The sequence below is a fragment of the Tasmannia lanceolata genome, unplaced genomic scaffold (genome assembly GCF_043159265.1).
Source record: "Tasmannia lanceolata isolate RefF3 unplaced genomic scaffold, GAP_Taslan_0.1 ptg000006l, whole genome shotgun sequence".
In the NCBI taxonomy this organism is placed as follows: domain Eukaryota; kingdom Viridiplantae; phylum Streptophyta; class Magnoliopsida; order Canellales; family Winteraceae; genus Tasmannia; species Tasmannia lanceolata.
In genome coordinates, this window is record NW_027518683.1 from 26,394,785 (window position 1) to 26,419,295 (window position 24,511).

Genomic DNA, 24,511 nt, shown 5'->3' on the forward strand with positions numbered 1-24,511 from the left:
TTAAACAAAGAGAAAGTGAGATGAATGTGTTACGGACTTCTTGGTGTTGCGATCAATTATTTAGATCATTACTACTTTAGACACCAGCTAGTGTTAGATTTTGCATGATTATGCATGATTATCAATGAACTAGTGTTAGATTTTGCATGATTATTGTTGAATTGTCTCTGACTTACTCAAGAACCACTTATATTTCAAAATACATCGTAAGAGTGCTTAATCTTAAAGGGACTTTGTGTTTTTTTAATTGCATTTGTTCCTAAACAGGTCTTGATAGTTGATGATGGGAGTTCTGATGGGACATCCAAAATAGCTTTTGACTTTGTTAGAAAGTATACAATTGATAATGTGAGAGTTATTCTTCTCGGAAGAAATCATGGGAAAGGAGAAGCTATTAGAAAAGTGAGTCTTTCTAAGCTGGCCATTTATTCTATGTACATGCCATTGAAAGATCAATCGACTGCTGTTACAAGCAATCCCACTTCTTGCCTGTTTTTGTTGACTCATACTGAAGTTTTCGCTTGCCTAATGTTGAATGTAGTTTTAATATTTCTAAGATCTTACATTTTATTTCTAATACCAGCAATATCCCTTTGAGGATTTTATTACTTGTGATACTGCTGTAATTTTTTCCATTATAGACAGCAACTAATCGAAGCTTTTCAATTCTGCGAAAGCATTGTAAAACAGGGAATGCTCCACTCACGTGGTGAACTGCTTTTAATGCTTGATGCTGATGGGGCAACCAAGGTTACTGACTTAGAAAAACTTGAATATCAGGTTTGTCTTAGTAGCAACCATCCTTGTTGTGAATATGCATGAAAACTTTTATGAACTCTTCTATTTCAGATCTTGCCAGAATTTTGGGTTTAGTATTTTCTAGTAGAGAATACATTGACCTGACATTATTTCTATTAGATACGTACATCAGCTGAAAAGGAGCTTCAATTGGGAGATGCAACACCTAGTGATTCAAGCCCAAAAATTTCTGATATTGCAGTTGCTGCGTTTGGTTCTCGTGCTCATCTCGAAAAGCAGGCTCTAGCTACAGTTTGTCTTTCTAATTTAGATGTCTCTTTATATTTTTCTGTAACTTTCACTCTCTTTTTTCTAAAAGAATTCTTTTTGACACTGTTTCAGCGCAAGTGGTATCGAAATTTTCTTATGAAGGGTTTCCACATTGTAGTTCTCTTGGCTGCGGGTGGAGGAATTCGTGATACCCAGGTAGCTTTTGTGCATCATAGGCAAGGTTTTAAATTTTAGTTCCGGTTTTGGTTTCGGTCAACACGGAAACGGAAATTTTTTTTTGTTTCGGTTTGAAATTTCGGTGGAAATCTTGTAAAATAACGGAAATGTATGAAGACATACGCAAATGATAAAATTTTAAGATGAAACTTTGGGAGATGTTAGAATAAGCACAAAGACATACTTAAAAAGCCATCACATAAGCAAGAAAGCTATCCATAATGGCTCAATCACATCGAACACCTAATAACATACATTCCCCAATGTTTCAAGAACAATAAAGTCAATAAAGAAGTACAAAGTAATGAAGTCTGAAAAATTACAATGACCAGTCATCCCTCCAAGGACTACCCCAACTTTATGTTACTACCACATAGAGTTATGAGATGGTATTGGTCCCATGCCGATCTGACATCTCATGCATAGTATATGATTACTTTTTTGTGCAGTCCAATGATGCTACCTACAAAATATCATTATCTACATTAAGGAAATGAAATGAAATGCAAAGTAAAATGACTTATAAAAAAAATGTTTCCCCTTTATGTGCGTAGTTAGAAACTCATCATTTGTATGATTCCTATGTTTTGAAATAGGAAATTCTCGTTACTTCACATTGAAATGAAAAATGGGTCCACCATTTTATTTAGCTAGGATATGCCCACAAAGCATATTGACGAAGATAAAAATTCTTCAATATTTTTCTTCATTTGCAATCGCTATTGGCATCACTATTTGTACCATTTACATCCAAATGGCAATTTATCTATAAATACAACAAATCAAAGGTTGAAGAATCAAAGAAACACATCTTATGAAAAAAAAATTCAAATTGTTTAGGGTTTCCCAAACAAAATAAAAATTCCTATCATTTTAGAATTTAACAAAACAGAGTTTTCCAGAAAAATTCCGTGGAAAAGCAGGAAAAAACATGTTTATTTGATTTGCGGGATTCGTTCGATTTATTGGTTTTATACGCAGTAAATCAAAGCATCTTTCCATTTTTTGTCGTTTTAACTATTTTGATCAAATTTCAGTATTTTTGGTTGAAATTTCGAAATTTTGATTGAAATAATGAAGTAGAACGAATCTATTGAGATTTCATTTCGGTGGGGATGGAAGCAGAAACATTTTGATAGTTTCATGTCGGTTTCAGTGGAAATTTAAAACCATGATCATAGGCACTACCCTTTGTCTTGTTACTCGGGATATTTGCACTGTCATAATATTTCCGGTGCCTTGAACTCTAGCCTAGATATTAACTAATTGTAATTGTGTATGGGTGCAACTTGGGTTAAGGTTGGTTGAGCTTTTGCTGTACGGGTGCAACTTGGGTTAAGTTGGGTTGAGCTTTTGCTAAAACATGAATTGGACAACCCAAGTCTGAACATATACAGCGTAAAAGCTCAATCTGTGGAACCCTGAAACCCAATACTTGTTCCCCCACCGTGAGGTATTTCATCACCCTTAATGGAGGACTTGCTAAGTGCGAGTGAGAGTGGCATCATTTTGCACATTCACAGAGAGGGGGAAATCAAGGCAAACTATTTAGCAAATTTTGGCATCAATTTATTAATGATGTTTGTTGGAGCTTCATGGATAATGTAGGGCCTTGCTTGGAGTTTTTATTTTTTTACATGTGTCAATTTTGTTTAGCCTTTGGCCTTATCTTGGGGCCTTGTTATCCAACACCTTCCCCCCTCTCTTTTTTTTCTAGTTTATTTTCTTTTGTTTGTTAATGAAAGTGCCTTTTTATAAAAAAAAGTATATTCATCATCCTTAATGTGAATTTTTACTTTCATTGCAGTGCGGTTTTAAGATGTTCACTAGGGCTGCAGCTCGGAAGCTTTTCACAAACATTCATTTGAAAAGGTATTTGCTATTGTGTGTTGTGTTTATTGATGAAACCTGTCTTCTCCTTTTAAATTTAAGATCATCCTTATTTGTGACTTGTTTGCTTACCATGATAGTAGAGAATTGCAGTCTTTATTCTGTAAAACCTAGGACTGTTTAATCTTGATAAATTTCCATTTAGAGAATGAGTTTCCCTAAAATTCTAACCCCAAACCCGTCAAATTCACTCCCCACATCTGGATTGAAAACCTATGCAAGAAATTTAGTGTACAATTAGATTTTCATTTTGGTAGTTTTTTTCTGTTGTCGGTTGACTGGAATTGCAAGCATTCTACAGAAATGTAGGCCTCCATATGCTCAAGCCAATGGTCGTCTTTAGGTTGTAGTTTGCAGAAATGTACGCATCCTATATGCTCAAGCCAACGGTGGTGTTTGGGAGTTCACTTTCGCTCCACAAACCTAGCCCAGCAAAACTTGAGAATGCCAAGCATGTCACAAGTTTAAATGTCTACGCTCAAGCTCTACTCATCAAGTTTATGAATGCTCAGTCTCATCCCGAAGCATAATATTAGTTTTAATAGCCTCAGTGGAAAAAGAAACAAATACTTAAAAGAGTTTTACTGTTCTATCAATCAATCAATCTTTGTTTGAGAATGGACAAGGTGGGTGGGGAGGGGACAACATGCAGCGTTTACCGGGCAAGCCAAAGAGTGGGTCAAGTCGGCATCCGGAAGAACAATCTGGCTAGAATTTTTGACACTTTAAGAGAATTCGTTTTATTAATCCGTCGTGGGAAGCAATTATTGGGTACAAACCATAGCCTGCTTGACTCAAGGTATTGTGATAATGATGCCACATTTAATCTCTTGTGCAAAGTGCTTGATGCGGATTCATTGGCCATCTTTGAAGTGTGTAGTACATAGAGTTGATTTTGCACAGATTCAAGATGTGAAATTTCTAACCCTAAGGAAGCTTTTAATATTCATATAAATATCAACTAGCTTAATGGTTGCAACAGTGAAATGAGCTGTGTAAGGTTCTTGAGATGAAATTTGTAGATCTCATTGTTAAAAAGGAGGAGTATCCAAGAATTGTTCAAGATAGAGCCCAAACAACTAGGAAATTGAGAAGGGTTTTCCTTTTCAGAACTGGCCATACATTATGTGGAGTCTAATTATTTGGAGATAGTTTTTCTTATTAACATGGCACCATGCTGAGATGAAATTAATGGTCAAATTTGTTTTAAGATCCTTTTTTCTTGTCAGGTATATGAATCAACACTCAATGGACTTTGCCACTGGGGCCTAGGCGTCGCCTAGAGGTTGAAGCGACTTGGTTTTGGTCCAATCTGATATGAAACATAATTTTTTAATCTTTTTCCACACCTACACACCAACTTCCAGCAATTAATTGGAAGTAAATCCTGCAAACTTTTTTATAGTCTCCAATAGTTTCTAGATATCCGTTACAACTTTATACAACCTTCTTGGACCTCATGCTAATGACAAATTTCAAAGCCCCTTAAATGCACCAATACTAATTAAATCCGGTTCCATCGACAGAAGTAAATTCTCTACTTACTAAACCACTTGTATAGATAAGGACATGCATTAAGGATATGAAATTTGACGATGGCCAGTCAAATATATCCAAAGAAGTTAAAAATAAACTATAAATATACCCACGTATACTTCACTGGTTTCTTGAAGTTTTGTTGTTTAATGTACACAATACACAAGACCAGGTGCATTTGTTGTAAGACAGCTCAATAACTTATGGAGTCATCGAAGTAACTTCATTTGCAGGTAAGGGTGCAACTTTGGTAGTTTTGGGTTGAGATTTTGCTAAACGAGAATTGAATCCAACACACACAACCCGATTTTTAGGTAAAATTTCATCCCAAATTTTGGAAATTTACTGACAATTTTGTTAAAAGCTCAATTCTGGCACTTTTCTAGAATTTTCGAGATTCCTGCCATTTTGGCGGGAAATATGTGCATTTAGGTGCATTTGAGGTTTTTTTCCCAAAATCTAATCGGAGGGCCGAGATGCATCAAAAACTCCTAGCTCCATCATATCTCGGCCAAGGTTCTAAAAATCGGAATTGAATCATAAATTGTATCGGGTTCAAATTGTAAATCGAGATTTTTTTTTCAGATTTATATAAAATGAGATTTTTTTTTAAATGTAATAAAATCAAAAGTAAGAATAAAATGAATAATTATCTATTTTCATTCAAAACTATTAAATTAAATATAACATTCCATGATTAGTTTTTTTTTTTCCTTTTTTGCATGGTAAAGAACATTCCATGATTGATTAGTAATCCAAACTTATGGCTGGTATTTTTTTTTTTTTTTTTGAAACTTATGGCTGGTATTGGTAGCAGTAGGAAGGATGAGGAGGAAAAGAGGTGAAGAAGGGAAGAAAAAGATCCTCATCAAGGTGGTTTTAACAAATATCTGTATCTACCAACTTTCTTTATTTCAATGCCCTATAAGCATCGCTATGGAATAGAACATATCCAACGAAGATTTCTTTGGGGAGGATCAGATGAGCAAAAAGGCATCCCAATGGTCAAGTGGGAAGATTTTTGTAGGCCAATTAAAGGTGGGGGCTTGGGAAATAGAAGGATTAGAGAAGTAAATGTGGCACTTATGGGTAAATGGTTGTAGAGGTTTGGTGAGGAAAAATCTCGACTGTGGACTAAAGTTATAGGGAGTATGGGATAAAATCAGGGCAATGGGAATCAGAAGATAAATTCAGAAAGAGGGGTCACGGTTTGGCGAGATATTTTGAAAATCACTTATCGCTTTAAAGCGGGTACTAAACTCGGAGTTATTTTGGCGAATGTATCAGTTTTTGGAGAGAAGCCCGGTGCTCGACTATCCTTTAAAGGCCGTATCAGTTTTTGGGGAGAAGCCCGGTGCTCAACTATCTCTTTAAAGGAAATGTCTCCAGGTTTGTTTCAGGTAGCTGCTGAAAAGGATGCTATGGTGAATGATTGCTTTGAAAGATGTGGGAGCAGAGTGGTTTGGAATCTGAGGCTTTGGAGAAATTTTTTCAATAGGGAATTGGCTCTCTGGAAAGGCTTTTTCAGATACTAGAGGCTTGCTACATAAAATAGACGGGTGGACAAAGGATATGGATCTGAGACTCTATTGGGATCTTTTTTGTCAAATCCTTATAACCACCTTGTGCCTTCATCTACACCCTAGACAACAGCAAAAGTGTGGAAGATCCAAGCGCCTCCAAGGGTATGCATTTTTAGTAAGGCGGCTCTTAGAGATCGCATTCCGATGATTGAATTTCTGCGAGTAAGGGGGATGCGGTTAATACTTCATTGCTCGCTGTGCGTTGAAGCAGGGGAAATTGTCGATCATATTTTTATTCACTGCAAGGTAGCTATAGTAGTTTGGGGATGTATCCTATGCAGGTTTGGTATCACATGTAGGGTGGCAACGGTTCGGTTTGACCCCCAAACCGAACCGAACCGAAATTTGAATAAGTTTGGTTCTACCGAACTGAAATTTGAATCGGTTTGGTTTTAATTAAACCGAAACCGAATTTTCGGTTCGGTTTCGGCTCTGTTGCAATTTAGTTCGGCGAATTTTGCCACCCCTTACTCATAATCATTGGAAATCGGGGGCAATGGTTCGGTTTCAGTTCGGTTTGACCTCCAAACCGAACCGAACCGAAATTTGAATCGGTTTCGGTTCGGTTTGGCCAATTTTGCCACCCCTAATCACATGGGTCTTCCCATCCAAGCTTTCCGAACTTTTGGAATCCTGGGCGAGTGTGCCATGGAAGAAAAAAGGAGAGTGCTATGGGACTTGTCCCTTTTGGCCACTTTGTGGGTCATTTGGAAAGAACGCAATGCAAGGGTATTCTAACGGGTGGCAAAGGCTCCCCACTTCCTTTTCATAAAGATCATCTCTTCGGTAATTGCATGGGCAAGATCCCCCCCTCCTTGCCAATTTGTATCAGCATAAGATCTATGGGAAGGATGAAAGGAGATGCTTCAGTATGGAAAGGAGACATTGGTGCTGCAAGTATGGGAGCCCCCATTGGAAGGAATGTTTAAGGTGAACTTTGATGGCTCTAGTACAGGTAATCTAGGTCCTGCAGGTATTGGCGGTGTTTTGAGAGGCTCAAATGGGAATATTATCTGGGTCTTCTCGGGCTCGGGGCTTATAGGGATACCAGACTCAAATGAGGTAGAGGTAAGAGCTGGATATCAAGGAATATTGTATCTACATCAAGGATTACTGAGTAGAACAATTATAGAGGGAGAGTCAACGAATGTGATTCGATGGATAAGAGGGACGATGGTACCGCCATGGCGCTTTGCTCGCTTTATTTAACAAGATTCAGGACCGGTTAGGAGGATCCTCAGTAGTGTTTAATGATGTTAGAAGATCTGCAAACGGTGAAGCAGACAGATTGGCTCGAGAAGGAGTCGGGAAACAAGGGATCGAACTGTTTGACTTTCTCCCTCCTTGAGAACTTGTCTTTTGTTGATCTTTGTTGCTTTTGTAATCTTCTATTTTTTCCCATTGTACTATTGCTGGACCATCTCGGTGTCTTTATTTGAATGAAACTGCTACGGTCCCCCCCAACCAAAAAAAAAAAGAAAAAGAAAAAAGAAGAGAAAAATAAGGATGGAGTAAAAGAATAGAGCTAGGGTTTTCTTTAATTTTTTGTAGGTAATAAGTTGGGGCGGGTGGTTTATATATGATTTATTTATAATCGTGAAGGGCCCACCATAAAAAATAACCGAAAAGGGAATCGTAAAAAATCGTAAGAATCACAAGATTCAAAATCAAATCGTACTTGAATCATACTATTTTTATGAAAAACGATTCTTCCTCCCGATTTGAATCGTTTAACCCTCTATTCGATTTGATGATTCTAATCATGAATCGTACGATTTTAACATGGATCTCGGCTCCCCCCACGCCAACCCATCTCAAGCTTGAAGATGACCTTATTCCACCATTTCATCTGATTTCCACCACATTGTTGCCCTGGACGGATTAATTTTGATTTTCATCAGTAATTTCCTATATCATTCATTTCTTGTGTTAAAAATTCAAATGAGTTCAGGACTTTTTGGCGCAACAACATCCATCAGTTCCTCTCCCACTACATCAGATTATCTTGCATGGGCACATGGTAGAATTGTGGCGGGCCATCACAATAAAACAATTCGTTTATCTTGCGATAGATTGATATCGGTTGGAGTCATCACTCAATTAAAGGGACATCTAGAATGAGTTGGTAATGATATAATTTGTAGGAAGGTTCTATGAGGTATTTTATAGCAAATGGAAAAGATGTTTGATGATTACTGGTAGGGAAAAGAAAAGAAAAGATTCTTTCAAAGATTGGGAATCCATGTGATACACATGTGGGAGGATGAAGAAATTGCAATTATTGGCCCTCCACCATCTAGATGTGGGTTTTTTTGGCTCTGCGAACAGCCCTTGGATCACAACCGTGTTTAAAAGTTTCTTTTGTGAGCAAGGGTCAAGTAGATGATGATATGGTAGTTTTCAAGTTATGGTAGTTATGGTATATGATATGCCAGCATTTGTTCCATGTCACTAAGTTGCCTTTTTTTTTTTTTTGCGGTGGCTGATTCGGTAACTGAAATAGGGCCTAGATATATGAGCCCTTTATCATTCTTTAAGGGGTAAGATTTTGAAAAGTACCATTCAAGAGCTTGATAATTAAGTGATTGTTATCAAATATACTTGGACATTCTCAGGGTGCTTTGTTATGGCTGATGATTGGACAAATGCAAAATGGCATTCTTTGGTTAACTTTCTTGTTTACTACCTTGAAGGTGTCATATTTATTATGTGGATGCACCAAGCATTTTGAAGAATGCTGATGCATTGTTTGTGTTGAGAGAAAGAATTAGAGAAGAAAAGTGAGTTAGAGAAATGATCTCCCCCTCACTAATATATTTATTAATAATGGAGAAGCATAATTACATCTATGCCCTCAGGCTTATTACATATATCCAACTATATCCAACACTCCCCCTCAAGCTGGAATGTAGATATTGTACATTCCTAGCTTGCTACAAATATCATTCAACTTTGACTTAGGCAAGGGTTTCGTAAATATGTCAGCTAACTGGTCCATAGATCGAGTAAAAGAAACATGTATCTCTCATTTATGAATTTTCTGACGAATAAAGTGGCAATCCACCTCTATATGCTTGGTTCTCTCATGGAAAACAGGATTGGTGGCTATGTAAATTGCAGCTTTATTATCACAATAAAGCTGCCTTGAAGAAGAACAAGGAAAGCCAATCTCCGCCATGAGGGAACGTAACCAAAGGAGCTCCCCACTAGTATAGGACATAGCTCGATATTCTGCCTATGCACTTGACTTCGAAACAACTTCTTGCTTTTTACTTTTCCAAGACACCAGATTGCCCCCAACAAATGTACAGTAGCCAGTGGTTGATCTCCCATCTGCTGGAGATCCTGCCCAATCTGCATCACAATAGCCTTCTATTCTGACATGTCCATTTTTCTTGAATAGTGGTCCTTTCCCTGGTGCTCCTTTCAAATAACGGAGAATCTGAACTACTGCCGCCCAGTGAGAAGTACGAGGAGCACTCATGAACTGACTGACTACTCCAACTGCATAGGAGATATCTAGGCGAGTAACTGTAAGATATATGAGCTTGCCAACTAGTCGTCTATATCTGCCAGGGTCTTCCAACAGATCTCCTTCCTCTGGAATAAGTTTCACACTAGGATCCATAGGCATAGAAATAGGCTTTACTCCAAGATTTCCCGTTTCTTTTAGTAGGTCTAACACATACTTTCTCTGTGATAGAGATATTCCTTGAGAAGAATAGGCCACCTCTATCCCTAGAAAGTATCTAAGTCGACCTAAATCTTTTGTAGCAAACTCTGTCTGTAAGAAACTCTTCAACCTTTGAATTCCACCTGAGTTGTTTTCTGTAATAATGATGTCATCAACATACACAATCAGAAGGATGCATCCTGCAGAGGATTTATGACTGAATACTGAATGGTCTACTGCACACTGTCTAAGACCAAAGCGAATAACGGCCTCACTAAATCGACCAAACCATGCTCTTGGAGATTGTTTCAAGCCATATAAGGATTTCTTAAGGCGACAAACAGAGGAGGACATCTCCCCCTGAGCAGCATACCCTGTAGGCTGCTCCATGTAAACCTACTCCTGTAGATCGCCATGCAGAAAGGCATTCTTCACATCAAGTTGATGCAGAGGCCAACCATGATTAGCTGCCATGGATAAGATGACACGAACTGAAGGAATCTTGGCTACAGGGGAGAAAGTCTCATGATAGTCAACCCCAAAGGTCTGAGTGTACCCCTTAGCAACCAGACGAGCTTTCAACCGTTCAACCTTGCCATCAGGTAAATACTTAATGGAGAAGACCCAACGACAACCAACTGGTCGAGTCCTAGCTGGAAGAGAAACAAGTTCCCATGTTTGGTTGGATCGAAGTGCCCCCATTTCCAGATCCATAGCAGCTCGCCAGCCAGGATGTTCAAGAGCCTCCTGTAATGATTTGGGTAACTCGACAGAGGACAAGGAAGAAACAAAGGCTTGAAAAAAAGGCGTTAGTCGATCATAAGAAACAAACTGAGAAATAGGATGGGCTGTAGAATGAGACCGAGTACGAGAAGCAATGGGAGAATCAGAAGTAATAGTAGATGATGGTAAAGAAGATACCTCAGTAGGCATGAGTGGGACCTCGACTGTAGCAAACGATGGAGGATGAGAAGGAGGTGGAGGCCTCGTCTGCTACACCCGTCGTTGATATTCTTTTGTAACGGGTGGGTGAACCACTGGAACTGAAGAAGAGGGTGCCGGTTCTGAGTGTGGCGCAGGCTGGAGTGGTACCTGGACAGGGTCAGCAAGCGAAGGAAGAAACAAGGACCTCATCCGGGATGGAACTAGGAGCAGGAGTCGAAGGCCGAAAAAAAGGTTATGATTCAAAGAATGTTACGTCGGCGGAGACAAACCATCGTCGTAAACGAGGACTATAACAGCGATAACCTTTCTGAGTCCTAGAATAACCCAGAAAGACACAACGCTCTGACCGAGGATCAAGTTTGTCTCTACTAGGTCCAAGAAGGTGAACGAAACAGACACACCCAAAGACGCGAGGGAGGAGAGGAAACGGCTCCTGTTGAGGATACAACTGACGAAAAGGAGAGGACCCACGAAGGACAGAAGATGGGAGACGATTTGCAAGAAAACATGACGTCAACACGGCCTCTCCCCAAAAAGATTTAGGGACTCGCATTTGAAACAAGAGCGTGCGAGTAACTTCAAGTTGGTATCTCAATTTTCTTTCGGCGACACCTTTTTGTTTCGACGTGTAGGCACACGAAGATTGATGAATAATTCCATGACCTGTAAGATAATCCTCAAAACCATGTGTAGAAGAGAAATATTCGTGAGCATTATCAGTACGGAGACATTTGATATTGCAATTAAACTGATTATTTATTTCAACATGAAATTTCTGAATAGCACTGAAGACCTGGGAGCGGTATTTCAACAAATAGATCCATGTCATACGTGAATAATCATCAATAAAAGCAACGAAATACCTAAAACCATTATTGGACGCGACCCTAGAGGGCTCCCATACATCAGAATGAACTAAACTAAAAGGACTATCGACACGACTGAGGACTCAGGAAGGAAAGGACACCCGGTGATGCTTCCCAAGTTCACACGACTCGCACTGGAATGGAGAAATAGAAGATGGAACATAAGACGACTGCTGAAGGCGCTGAAGGGACGTATGACCAAGACGACAGTGCCACTGAAAGGCATCGACGGATGTATACAGGACTGTAGGAGAACGACTGCAATCAAGGTGGTAGAGACCATCCACCTCACGACCTGATCCAATCGTCTTTCCAGTCGAAAGATCCTGAAAAACACAATACGATGGATAAAATGAGGTGGAGCACTGAAGATTTTTCATTACTTGGCTAACAGACAATAAGCTAAAAGGAGATTTTGGAACACATAAAACATATGGTAAAGAAATATTAGGTGAAGGACAAATTGTGCCAATACCAGTGATGGGAGAAGTGGACCCATTAGCAAGAGTAATGGTCTGAGTTCCTGTCGGAATGGAATGAAAAGAAGCAAGCTGAGAAGAGTTACCAGTAATGTGATTGGAGGCTCCCGAGTCAATAATCCAGGACCCGGAGCTAGAAAGTAAGGTCGTGGGTGAGCTACCTGGATGAGCAAACCCAACAGTATGATGGGAGGCATTCTGTCTGAACCGCTGCAGCTCCTCATAATCTGATCTCGTGAATGTGAAAGGTTCATCAGAAATAGAGACAGGCAAAGAGGTCACACTGTCAGACGGACCGGGCACAGTGAGATGAGCTGACCGGCCTGTGCGAAGCTCTGGATGTAGTGTGTAGCATGTCTCAATCTGGTGGCCATCCCTATGACAATGAGTACAATAAGGACGACCACGGCCAGCACCAACACCGTCACGGCCACGAGCCCGAGTAGAGTAGCCACCTCCTCTAGTTGGTCGAGACCCACCAGAACTGTCAGAAGAAACTAGAGCTGCACTCTCAGACAGAAGGCTGGGAGATGGATCATCAAGACACTGCTGTGCTCGTAAATAAGTCTCCCGTAAGGAGGGAATAGTGCCTGAGCCAAGGACTTGCTGACGGAAGGAAGCAAATTCAGGGCCTAAGCTCTCAAGATAGTGAACAACCCGGATCTGCTCACGCTGGCGGCGAAGAACATTGATATCAGACGTGAGGGGTAAGTAGATGTCAAGCTGCTGACATAAGGACAGAAACTGGCCATAATGTGTCTCCAGGGACAAATCACCACGACGAAGACGCATCCACTCAGAGTAAGTAGAGTAAATACGTCGGAGATTCTCAACCCCAGAGTAAGTGTCAGCGGTATGATCCCAAATCTCCTTCGCAGTGGGAAGGAGAATCATCGTGGATGAAATGGCAGGCGTCATGCTCCGCCATAGAAGACTACGAATCAAGGCATCTTCCATTTTCCAACGGGTGAAGGACGGGTCCATACGTGGAGGGGGGTCCTGACGAAGAAAACTGACCTTACCTCTCCCAAGGAGATAGGTCTCAATTGCAACTTTTCAGGGAAGGTAGTAAGTTCCATCAAACTTGGCAATATTCAATTGTGGGTATGAACCCTCCACAGGTGCCAAGGAAGGGGGAGACGATGAAGAAGGAACCGACGGTGTGGTAGAAGCATGAGTCTCAGTGGTCATGCCAAGAGATGGATCAGCGATGACAGGAGGATCCATCAAGACAACAAAGATCAAGAAACAAAGAAACCACAACCAAGGGCTCCAACGGGGAGACGTAGAGAAGATGAAGAAGAACTAACTAATCCACCAGGAAGGTCATAGAAAAAGCGCACAAGAAAGGACCAAGTGCATAGAGAGACCCATATAAAGACTAGAAAGAGGGAAAGAAATAAGACTTTTAACAAAGAAATCCAAACACGGCTTGGGTTTTCAGGGGGGGCGCGAGTGGGTTTGAGGGGGGGGCAAAACGCGGACTGCTTGGGTTTTCAGGGGGCGCGAGTGGGTTTCAGGGGGGCAAAATGTGGACTGTTTGGGTTTTCAAGGGGCGCGAGTGGGTTTTAGGGGGGGCAAAACGCGGACTGTTTGGGTTTTTAGGGGGCCGCGAGTGGGTTTGAGGGGGCCAAAAAGATGAAATCTGTTTTGGATATGGGGAAGGTTAGGGCTAGGTTTAGGACTTGGGAGAGATGAAGATGAGAATGAGGAAGGGGTTAGGGAGAGATAAAGAGGAGGATGAGGAAAGGGGTTAGGGTTAGGGTTAGGGTTGAGGAATGGAGAAGATGGAGGCTAAGGGGTTTCCCTAGGGATCGAAAACCCTAGGGCTCTGATACCATGTTGAGAGAGAATTAGAGAAGAAAAGTGAGTTAGAGAGATGACCTCCCCCTCACTAATATATTTATTAATAATGGAGAAGCACAATTACATCTATGCCCTCAGGCTTATTACATATATCCAACTATATCCAACAGTATGGAATTTTTTATGTTGTTCATTACATGGGTCCCCATAACACTGCACATTGATGAAAGAAAATTAGATATAAAATATGGGAATTTTTATTCGGTTCTTGCCGCACACTACCTACAAGCCATGCTAGACAACCTGGCAAAAACAGATGGGTTATCATAGAAAATACCATAGGGAGAACTCAAAAATTAACAACATCCATATATAACCCATGGGTGGGTGCTGCATTTGACGAGAAACAAGTTTACAAATGGCAAAGATTCTTGTTGTCATGTAACTATGAGGTTCACCACGAACTTCTTGGCCATACAAAGTCTCGTGACTCGAGAAAACTGTAGAGCGGATGTTTGTTTCCAATGACTATGCTGCCTCGAATTATGCCTAACACGAGGTTTGCATGGAGATTGTTTAGACATGTTGAATAATTATTCCTGGTCCAAAAATTTCAAGTTGCAAGGACAACTCAATCATTATATTGTTATCGCGCTTAAGTTATTAGGTCATAACAAGGGCCCACATGACATCACATGACATCAAGTGACCAAGGGGTGCCCACACATTGCAACAAAAGGATTGTATATTTTTGTGAAGCTTGAATTGTTTATAGTTTCCATGTTTAGTTATCTTAGTATTAGTTTTGTTTGAGAGTCTCCTACTAGTAGGTCAAAGAGTATGTAATAGGGTTTGAGTTAGTCAATGCCATGTGGCACATTTTAATGGGATTTTAATTTCAAGTGTAGTAGGATTATGATTGTAGTCTAGTCCTCTTAGAATTTTGCTGGGTTTGATTTGGCTGTAGATTGTAAGGCCTTTGGCCCTTAGAGATTTTTGATAATGAATGAAGTTTGAAATTCTTGAATGCTTGCTTGGGTGTCATGCTCTTGCTTGAGGTGTGATTCTTAAGATTCCTTGGCGTGATGCCTGGGAGAGATCTTGGAGTGATTCCAGGTCTATTCTCTTCCTATTCTTTTCTTGTTTCGCTTCTACTTCCTACCTCACTTCTCTTTTCTAAACTTCCAAAACTAAACCTTATTCCCATTGAACCTAAACCTTTTCCTTTACCCAGCTTTTGAACCCTAACCCTAGCCGCCAATCTACTTTTCCACAGCAGATCTAACCTAAACCCAAGTCCCTACATTCAGACAGTCTAAGAAAACAATTAACTACCCACACACTCCTTCAACCAAACCTTTTTCCTGCATCCTGTAACCCTACAGTCTGCACGTACCCATTTCCCTTAGACTGTCAACCATGATTAGAAACCCATACTCAAAGCTGACACCAAGACCCAACCCGACAGTCATTAACCACCTGTAAAGCCTGTTACAGATTCTAACAGCCCTAAAATCTATTAATCCTACCTTCTGCTCACCCTTTAGCAACCTGCAATTAAATATGATCTCATCGTGACTTTACCACCTGTAAACTGATAAATCAGTCCCCTACACCTTTCCCAAGCTCATTATTTTCTGTCCAGACCTTCAATCGACCCCATACCCATGTCCTATTGACCGCGATAAGCCTTTACTCTCCAAAACCTAGAGCAGTCGATACCTAACTTATTCCGAGGAGATCTGCTTAAGTGAATTCACGCGATCTGATCTCACAATTGTGGGGAAATCACTGCCAAAACCACAATCTCCATTCAGGTTCTCCATAGTAATCTTGAGCATGGACCCTTGGATTATTCTCATGAATGACCTGATTCCAGTTTGATGTTATACGTGCCAAGGTAACGGCTTAAGGGAGAACTAATGGACATTTAAGCCAAAATTTTATATTGTATGTTTGGGGTCTAACATTGTGTTCGAAATCTTAAATTCTTGGTTTAAGACAATGTTTACTATGCACTCGGTTAAGAACTCAATGAAGACAAACCAGAACAGATTATTGACTTCGCCAAGTCGAATGAGTTTTCTGATGGATTTGATAGTGCCAAAACCAGGTTGACTTGGGCTAATCAATGACTGGCCTGGCAAGTTTTTAAATATCAGTCTAAGGTTCAGCTTCTTTGTATTAGTTTAATTGTCCTGTTTTCTAATCATTTGGAATTGGAATGGGTGAATACTTGGAGGAATTTGATAAAAAGGCAAAAAATATTAAAACCTAATTGGTTTCTACTGCTTAGTATAGCTGGAACTATGTTTAGGAGGTCAATCTCTTCTCCGAGTGTAACTTTGTAGTATTTGTTCTCTTTTTACAATAAAGGATTAGAAAGCAACAAAAAATCTATAACAAGCAGGATCGTTGAATTTTCTTTTCTAAAGGCTGTAACTTTGCCATCATTCCATCCTTTTATCTCTGTTCCTTCTCGTGTATCATTCTTGTTAGATGTGATCTTTGCTATTAATTAGCTTTGTTATTAAACCAAAGAAAACTATAAGTTTCTTAGTTTTAACTACTGAAGTCTTAAGCAATATGGTTAGCAGCTGCACTTGGTTGCTCATTTTAATTAGCTTTGTTAGAATAAGTATAGTTCATAGGGTCATTATGGTCATTGTATGTCTTTTATTTATTATATAAATACTTTAGTGAGGGGGAGTCATGCCCTAACTCATTTTTTTCCACTTCATCTCCTCTCCAACATGGTATCAGAGCCCTAGGGTTTTGATCCCTAGGGACCACGATTGTCACCCCCCTCACCAATCTCCACGCAAACACCCCATCACCAATCTCCACCCGCATCCAAACCCCCTACGGCATTCCCTTCTCCCCTCTTTGCTCTCACCTCCCTCATATAACCTCCACGCCACCCCTATTTCTTCTTCTGTTACTGACCCCGCCCCCTGCTTCCGTAATCCCACCCTGCCCCCTGCTTCCGTATACGAGCCCCCTTCTTGTTCTTTCCGTAACATCCCCGCATTTTTCCTCCTTTCTTTCTATATGCCCCCAACCCTTTCCGTAATCTCCTCGCCCCCCAACCCTTTCCGTAAAACACCTCCCCCCTGATACCGTACGCCTCTCCTCCATGTATGCATCCGACCCCCCAACCACCCCTCCCTACTTCTGTACAACCCCCCCTCCGCCCCTCCTCCCTGCACCGTAAGCCCCCCCCCCATCTGCCCCCCACCCCCCTTAACTGCCACCGCAAATGCCCCTCCACCCCCTCCCTCTTCCCTTAATCCCTTCTAATCCTTCTTTTTTTTTTCCAAGAATCGTTTATTTTTGGCAATCTTAGCCTATTGTCCAAACCTCGTACTTTCACAGCCATCATGTGCTGATTTTTTTTCTATTTTACTGATCTCTTCTCCGCAGCTTCGCCTCGCTCACTCGATGGCCACGTCTCTCCGCCCGTCCCTGGCTCGCGAAGCCGCGTTATGAGCCACTATTTTGTCTAGTTGGTCTCTCCCTATATTCTTTTTCCTTTCTGTGTGGTCAATCGTTGTGGGGGTTTCTCTCTCTTAGTCATTTGCTGTCACTATGGAGCCACCTGTCATTATGGATCCGTCTCTGGGCATGGTCACTGAGGTTTGTGCCCAACCCCTCCCGCGACTACCTCAACCTCTACTACCTTGGCACCTTTGGAGGGATCTTACCCACAACTGACTACTGCCAAGTTTGATGAGACCAACTATTTATCATGGGAAGTTGTAGTTGAGACATATCTTCTTGGGCGAGGCAAGGTCAGTTTCCTTCGTCAGGAGCCTCCCTCGCCTAAAGTCCCTTACGTACGCTCGTTGGGAACAATAGGAGGACACCCTGATTCGTACTCTCCTCTGGTAGAGCATGACACCATCTATCTCGTCTACCATGATTCTCCTACCGACCGCGAAGGAGATATGGGATCACCGACGTATTCTGGGGTTGAGAACCTTACCCGTATTTGTAACACATACTCTGAGTGGATGCGACTACGCCGTTGTGATATGTCACTTGTTCACTATGGCCAGTTTGTCTCTTTATGTTAGCAGCTTGACATTTTCATGCCCCTTTCCTCTGATGTTAGCGTTCTTCGCCGACAGCAAGAATAGATTCGTGTGGTCCACTATCTTAAGAGCCTGGGTCCTGAGTTCACTCATCCGCGCCATCATATCCTTGGTCAGGCAACATTCCAACATTCTGTCACTGACTGAGGCCTATTCACTTGCCTAGCAGTGTCTTGGCGAGTCTCCGTCGTGGCTCCCTACTGATAGCTCTGCCCTTGCAGCGTATGATAGTGGCAGTCGGTCTATTCGGGGCGGTGGTTCCTTTCCACGAGGCCGTGGTAGTCGCCGAGTTGGTAGTGGCCGTGGTCGTCCTTACTGTACCCACTGTCAGTGTGATTGCCACTAGATTGAGACTTGCTACACTCTTCACTCTGAGCTTCATTTGTCTCGCTCAGCTCATCTCTCAACAGCCAGTTCCTCGGAGGCGCCCCTTCCACCCTCTAGTGTCGTGCCTACCCCTGTTGATGATTCTACCTTCACTAGGGCGGATTATGAGGAGTTACAACGCCTTCGTTTGAGTACTCGCTCTCCCACTGCAGGCTTTGCTCAGTCAGGTAGTTCACCCACGACCTTACTCTCTAGTTGTGGGTCACATAACTAGTAACTCATCTTAGCTCTCATCTTTTCGCTCTTTTTCATTTGACTATTAGACCATTACACTTGCTGATGGGTCCACTTAGGGCTGCAAACGAGCCGAGCCGAACATTGGGGTGTTCGTGCTTGGCTCGCTTAGTTTGAGGCTCGGCTCGTGTTCATGACGAGCTTTTTTTTTGGGCTTATGTTCGGCTCGCCAAAATTCAACAAAGCTCGAGCTCGGCTTGGCTCGTTTAGTAAACGAACAAGCCCGAGCCTAGCTTTTAATGAGCCGAGCCGAGCCAGGCTCGAGCGTGGTTGGGTTCGGGTTCAGCTTGTTTTGTAAACACATCTAATAAATACCATTAAGTAATATATATATATATATATATATATATATATATATATATATATATGAGAGAACATTTCCTACACACTTGTGTAGGTAAGTTACCTACACACTACCTTAAAATACAGTGGGGGCCCACATTGTTTGGGTGATCCAAACAATTCATTTGAATGGTCCTCACATAGATAGGGTGTCCACAAAAAATCAGATCCATAGGATCATCCCAACCCTACGATTTGTGGAGGTAAAATGGACGTGTATAAACCCTTCACAAATTAGTCCATTTTTTGCCTCCATAGTTTGAATGGTTAGGATGATCCTATGGATCTGATTTTTTGTGGGCACCCTATATATGTGAGGACCATTCAAATGAATGGTTTGGATCACCCAAACAATGTGGGCCCCCACTGTATTTTAAGGTAGTGTGTAGGTAACTTACACAAGTGTGTAGGAAATGTTCTCTCTCTCTCTCTCTCTCTCTCTATATATATATATATATATATATATATATATATAACGAACATAATCCGAACTTTAAAGCTCGGCTCGGCTTTATGAACCGAGCCTAAAAAGTTCACAAGCTTGTCCAAGCCGAACTATACAAAGCTCGAGTTCGGCTCGTTTATTTGACGAGCCTAATTTTTGTGCTCGGGTTCGGCTCGTTTAATAAATGAACGAGCTCGAGCTGAGCTTTTAATGAGCCGAACCCAAACATGTTCGTGATCCGGCTCGGTTCATTTGCAGCCCTAGGTCCACTACTCCCATCACTGGTATTGGTACCGTGTGTCCCTCTCTTAGTATTTCATTATCTTATGTACTATGTGTTCCTAAATCTCCTTTCAGATTACTTTCTGTTGGTTAACTAATTAAAAATCTTCAGTGCTCCATCTTATTTTACCGTTCTTATTGTTTGTTTCAGGATCTTTTGATTGGGAAGACAATTGGATCGGGTTGTGAGCTGGATGGCCTTTATCGTCTTGATTGTGGACCTTTTACTACTGTTTTGCATAGCTCTGTGGACGCCTTTCAGTGGCACCGTCGTCTTGGCCACCCATCACTTCAGCGGCTCCAGCAGACATCCTTAGTTCCTGCTTCTGTCTCATCATTCCAGTGCGAGTCTTGTGAACTCGGGAAGCACCACCGGGTGTCTTTTCCTTCCCGTGCCGTTAGTCGAGTTGATAATCCTTTTCATTTAGTTCATTCAGATGTATGGGGACCTTCTAAGGTCGCGTCAAATAATGGATTTAAGTATTTCCTAGTATTTATCGATGATTATTCACGTATGACATGGGTGTATTTGCTGAAGGACCGTTCTCAGGTTTTTTCTTCTTTTCAATCTTTTCATGTTTGAAATAAAGAATCATTTTAATTGCAGTATTGAATGTCTTCGTACTGATAATGCTCGGGAGTTTTTCTCGGGTACTCATGGTTTTTAGGATTATCTTTCCTCTTATGGAATCCTTCACCAATCCTCTTGTGCCTACACTTCCCAGCAGAATGGTGTGGTCGAGAGGAAATTGCGATATTTACTCGAGATGACCGGCACCATAATGTTTCAGATGCGAATCCCTAAGTCCTTTTGGGGTGAGACGATTTTGACTTCATGTTTCCTTGTGAATCGACTTCCATCGTCTGTTCTTCGTGGCGCTTTTCCATTTCAGGTCTTATATCCTCAGCTAGACCCTTATTCCCTCATACCTCGTGTCTTTAGGTGTATCTGCTTTGTTCATCATTTAGGTCCTGGTAGGGACAAACCTGATCCTAGGTCGGAACGATGTGTCTTTCTGGGTTACTCTCAAACTCAGAAAGGCTATCGCTGTTATAGTCCCTGTCTTCATCGGTAGTTTGTGTCGGCTGATGTTACATTCTTTGACTCTGAGCCCTTCTTTAGTCCTCCATCTGTGCCTAGTTCCACACTCTTGGAACCTGAGGTTTCCGTCTCCCTTCCCGTGCTTCCTGAGTCGGTTTCGGTACCAGTTCCTCCATCAGAACCACCGTCTCAGCCTCTTGCTGTTCAAGGTGACTCCTCTATCGAACCATCGGCTCTACCACAAACTACAAAGCACTATCAGAGGCAACAACAAAAAGATGGGCCACCACCAACTCAACTCGAGCCATCGTCTTCGCAGGCCGAGATCCCAGGACCTTCTACCCAGGTATCTTCTCTACCCTCCTCTGTAGTTGCTTCTGACTCACTTATTGCCTCCTGTACTCGTTCCCATTCTACTGCACATCCTATTTCTAACTTTGTCTCCTATGATCGTCTGACTTCTACTTTCAAAAGTTTTGTTTCCTCCTTGTCTTTTGTTGTGTTACCACTGTCTTTACAGGAGGCTCTTGCTCATCCAGGGTGGCGTGTTGCCATGCATCTTGAAATGGGTGCGCTGCATTCGAACCAGACATGGGATCTGGTTCCTCTTCCATTTGTTGAGAGATTGAAGGCATGCCTAGTTGCTAAAGGATATACTCAAACTTTTGGGGTCAATTACAATGAGACCTTCTCTTCGGTTGCCAAGATCCCTTCAGTGCGTGTTCTCCTCTCTCTTCCAGTTAATAATGGTTGGGATCTTCACCAGTTAGATGTCAAGAATGTTTTTTTACATGGCGACCTCCATGAGGAGGTTTATATGGAGCAGCCTCCAGGGTATAGTGCTCAGGGGCAGATGTCATCCTCTGTCTGTCGCCTGAGGAAATCTCTATATAGCTTGAAACAATCTCCACGAGCATGCTTTTGGAGATTCAGTGAAGCCATTATACATTTTGGCCTGAGACGGTGTGCAATAGATCACTCGGTATTCAGTCATCAGTCCTCAGTAGGTTGCATTCTATTGATTATGTACGTTGACAACATCATCATTACAGGTAGTAACTCAAGGGGAATACGTAAGCTGAAGACCTTCTTACAAAAAAAGTTTGCTACAAAGGACTTGGGACACCTCAGATATTTGATAGAGGTGGCATATTCTTCTCGTGGCTTGTCTCTATCACAGAGGAAGTATGTTTTGGACTTGTTGGAAGAGACAGGGAAACTTGGAGTAAAACCTATATCTGTACCTATTGATCAAATGTAAAACTAGTTCTAGAAGAAGGGGATCTGTTAGAAGACCCTGGCAGGTATAGAAGACTGGTGGGTAAGCTCATATACCTTACAGTCACTCGCCCTAATATATCTTATGCTGTAGGGGTAGTCAGCCAGTATATGAGCTCCCCACGTACCTCACACTGGAGCGCAGTGGTTCAGATCCTTAAATACCTGAAGGGTGCACCTTAAAAGGGCTTATTATTTAAGAGACATGATCATATGCGAATTGAGGGGTTCTCTGATGCTGATTGGGCTTGGGTCCCCTGCAGACAGGAGATCAACTGTCGGGTATTGTACCTTTGTAGATGGTAACCTGGTAACATGGAAAAGCAAAAAGCAAGACGTTATTACAAAGTCAAGTGCCGAGGCAGAATACAGAGCGATGGCACACACAAGTACATAGATTATCTGGTTGAGATCACTATTGTCTGAGATTGGAATCGTATCTTCTTTGCCTTCACAGTTGTATTGTGACAACAAGGCTGCCATCTACATTGCAACAAATTCAGTCTTCCATGAGCGCACCAAGCACATTGAAATCGATTGTCAGTTCATTCGTCAGAGGATTCAAAAAGGAAAGATATGTACTGTATTCACTCGTTTTGCAGATCAATTGACTGATATATTCACAAAGTCATTAAGTAAAGCAAAGTTGAGCGATATCTGTGACAAGCTAGGAATGTATAATTTATACATTCCAGCTTGAGGGGGAGTGTTAGAATAAGTATAGTTCATAGGGTCATTATGGTCATTGTATGTCTTTTCCTTATTATCTAAATATTTTAGTGAGGGGGAGTCATGCCGTAACTTACTTTTCTCCACTTCATCTCCTCTCTAACAAGCTTTTCAGACTGTAGCTCAAATACCTTAATTTATTTGCAATTGGGCCATGAGATTACACTATATTAGTGCTCTTGGATTCTTCAATATATGTTTGGTCAATCCAGGCTTATATCCGATGCATTCTTTTATATGTTCCTGGAACAAGTGTTAAAATCCAATTAAAATTTTGTCATTCTTATATGTTCCTGAAGCAAGTGTTAAAATCCAATTAAATTTTTGTCTCTTTAACTGTTTCCTTGTAGCATGCTTAATCCAATGAGCCCTCACAGACTGTTACTGTTTTCCAATCAGTTGACCTTTTTAATTAATCAATTTTAAATAATGAAGCTCATTGTGTGATCCCTCATAGAATGTTACCGTTTTCCTATCAGTTGCACCTTGTACTATAAATGTAAACTAATGAATCTGAAGGTGTCATAGGGAAAGAATTTCTAAAGATGAGAGTCATAGGGAAAGCCTGAAGTGTGTTTATTTTGTGCAGGTGGTGCTTCGATGTTGAGTTGGTCTATCTATGCAAACAACTTAACATTCCCATGATTGAAGTATCTGTTAATTGGTCAGAGATCCCTGGATCTAAAGTTCGTCTGACTAGTATCGTACACATGCTTTTCGAGCTTATTCTCATACGATTGGGCTATGGGCTTGGTATGTGGAAAATTCATACATGAGTTGGATTGCTTCCGCATCAATCCTACACAGAAAGTACCAGTTTTTTTTCCTCAACTTTGGAACATGGTGGCAGGACAGAGCCGGCGAAAAGGGTTTGCTTTGACCCATTCACCAATCGGGTTGATCAACGGTGGATACATTCCATCTTTTCCATATATTTATGTTGACAGCAATGTATATCTAGATCACGGTCGACGGGATGCTAAACTTACTGATATTATGAGCCTTGTCAGTTAGAAGAAAAGCAGGATTGACAAATTGGTGTAAGTTAATTATTCGGGACCTCATGATATTGCTAATTTCTGTCAATTCATTGCTAATCAAATTTTCATATTACAGAATTGCTATTGCAAGAAAGGGAGGATGGTTTGATCTTTGAACAGATGATGAAGTCAATCATTAGTCATTGCTTTATCAAAAGATCACTGATTTGTGCTTTCTGTTTAGCTAATGTTGCTTGCAGAACCTAATGTTATTGGAATGCTGTTGGTATTTTTCTTTATCACGAGTGCCACTAACTTTGTTTCCAGGGTTTTGAGGAGATCATCCATTGAATGCAATTTTTAGGCTATGGCATAGGCTACAACATCCATATTGATAGAGCTTCGTTTTGACACTGGGTTTAACAGTAGACTGCTTTTATCATCTTATAATAGTGAGAATTTATATGGTGGCCGACCGTGAAGTCCCGTCAAGGTGGTACATCAAACGTACCACCCTTGATATTTGATCCAACAGCAGCAACTTAAAAAGTGCGCTGCGGTTGGATTAAATAGAGAAAAGTACGGAATGTGGGTTGATGTTTGGAGAAATTATGGATTGCGGGCACCTTTTAAAACAAGAACGAAACACGGGCTAATCTTCAAAATCGGGTGGGA

The 24,511-nt window shown here is 41.2% G+C and overlaps 1 protein-coding gene across 3 annotated transcripts in view; it reads left to right on the top strand.

Moving 5' to 3' along the window:
* Positions 1-24,135, top strand: part of LOC143880166 (uncharacterized) — a 34,773-nt gene extending 10,638 nt beyond the window's left edge. Inside the window, exons 6-12 of one of the 3 annotated variants that reach the window (XR_013251520.1) lie at positions 268-402; positions 691-780; positions 919-1,050; positions 1,141-1,224; positions 3,053-3,117; positions 23,446-23,896; positions 23,973-24,135. Coding sequence is in view for 1 of the 3 variants with exons in the window: in XM_077382952.1 (XP_077239067.1) it covers positions 268-402; positions 691-780; positions 919-1,050; positions 1,141-1,224; positions 3,053-3,117; positions 23,446-23,632 (693 nt within the window). In the remaining 2 variants the exon portion in view is untranslated. Of the gene's footprint in view, positions 1-267; positions 403-690; positions 781-918; positions 1,051-1,140; positions 1,225-3,052; positions 3,118-19,958; positions 21,196-23,445 lie in introns of all 3 variants that reach the window. The other 2 variants (XR_013251521.1, XM_077382952.1) reach the window with 2 other exon arrangements.
* Positions 24,136-24,511: the final 376 nt, after the last annotated feature.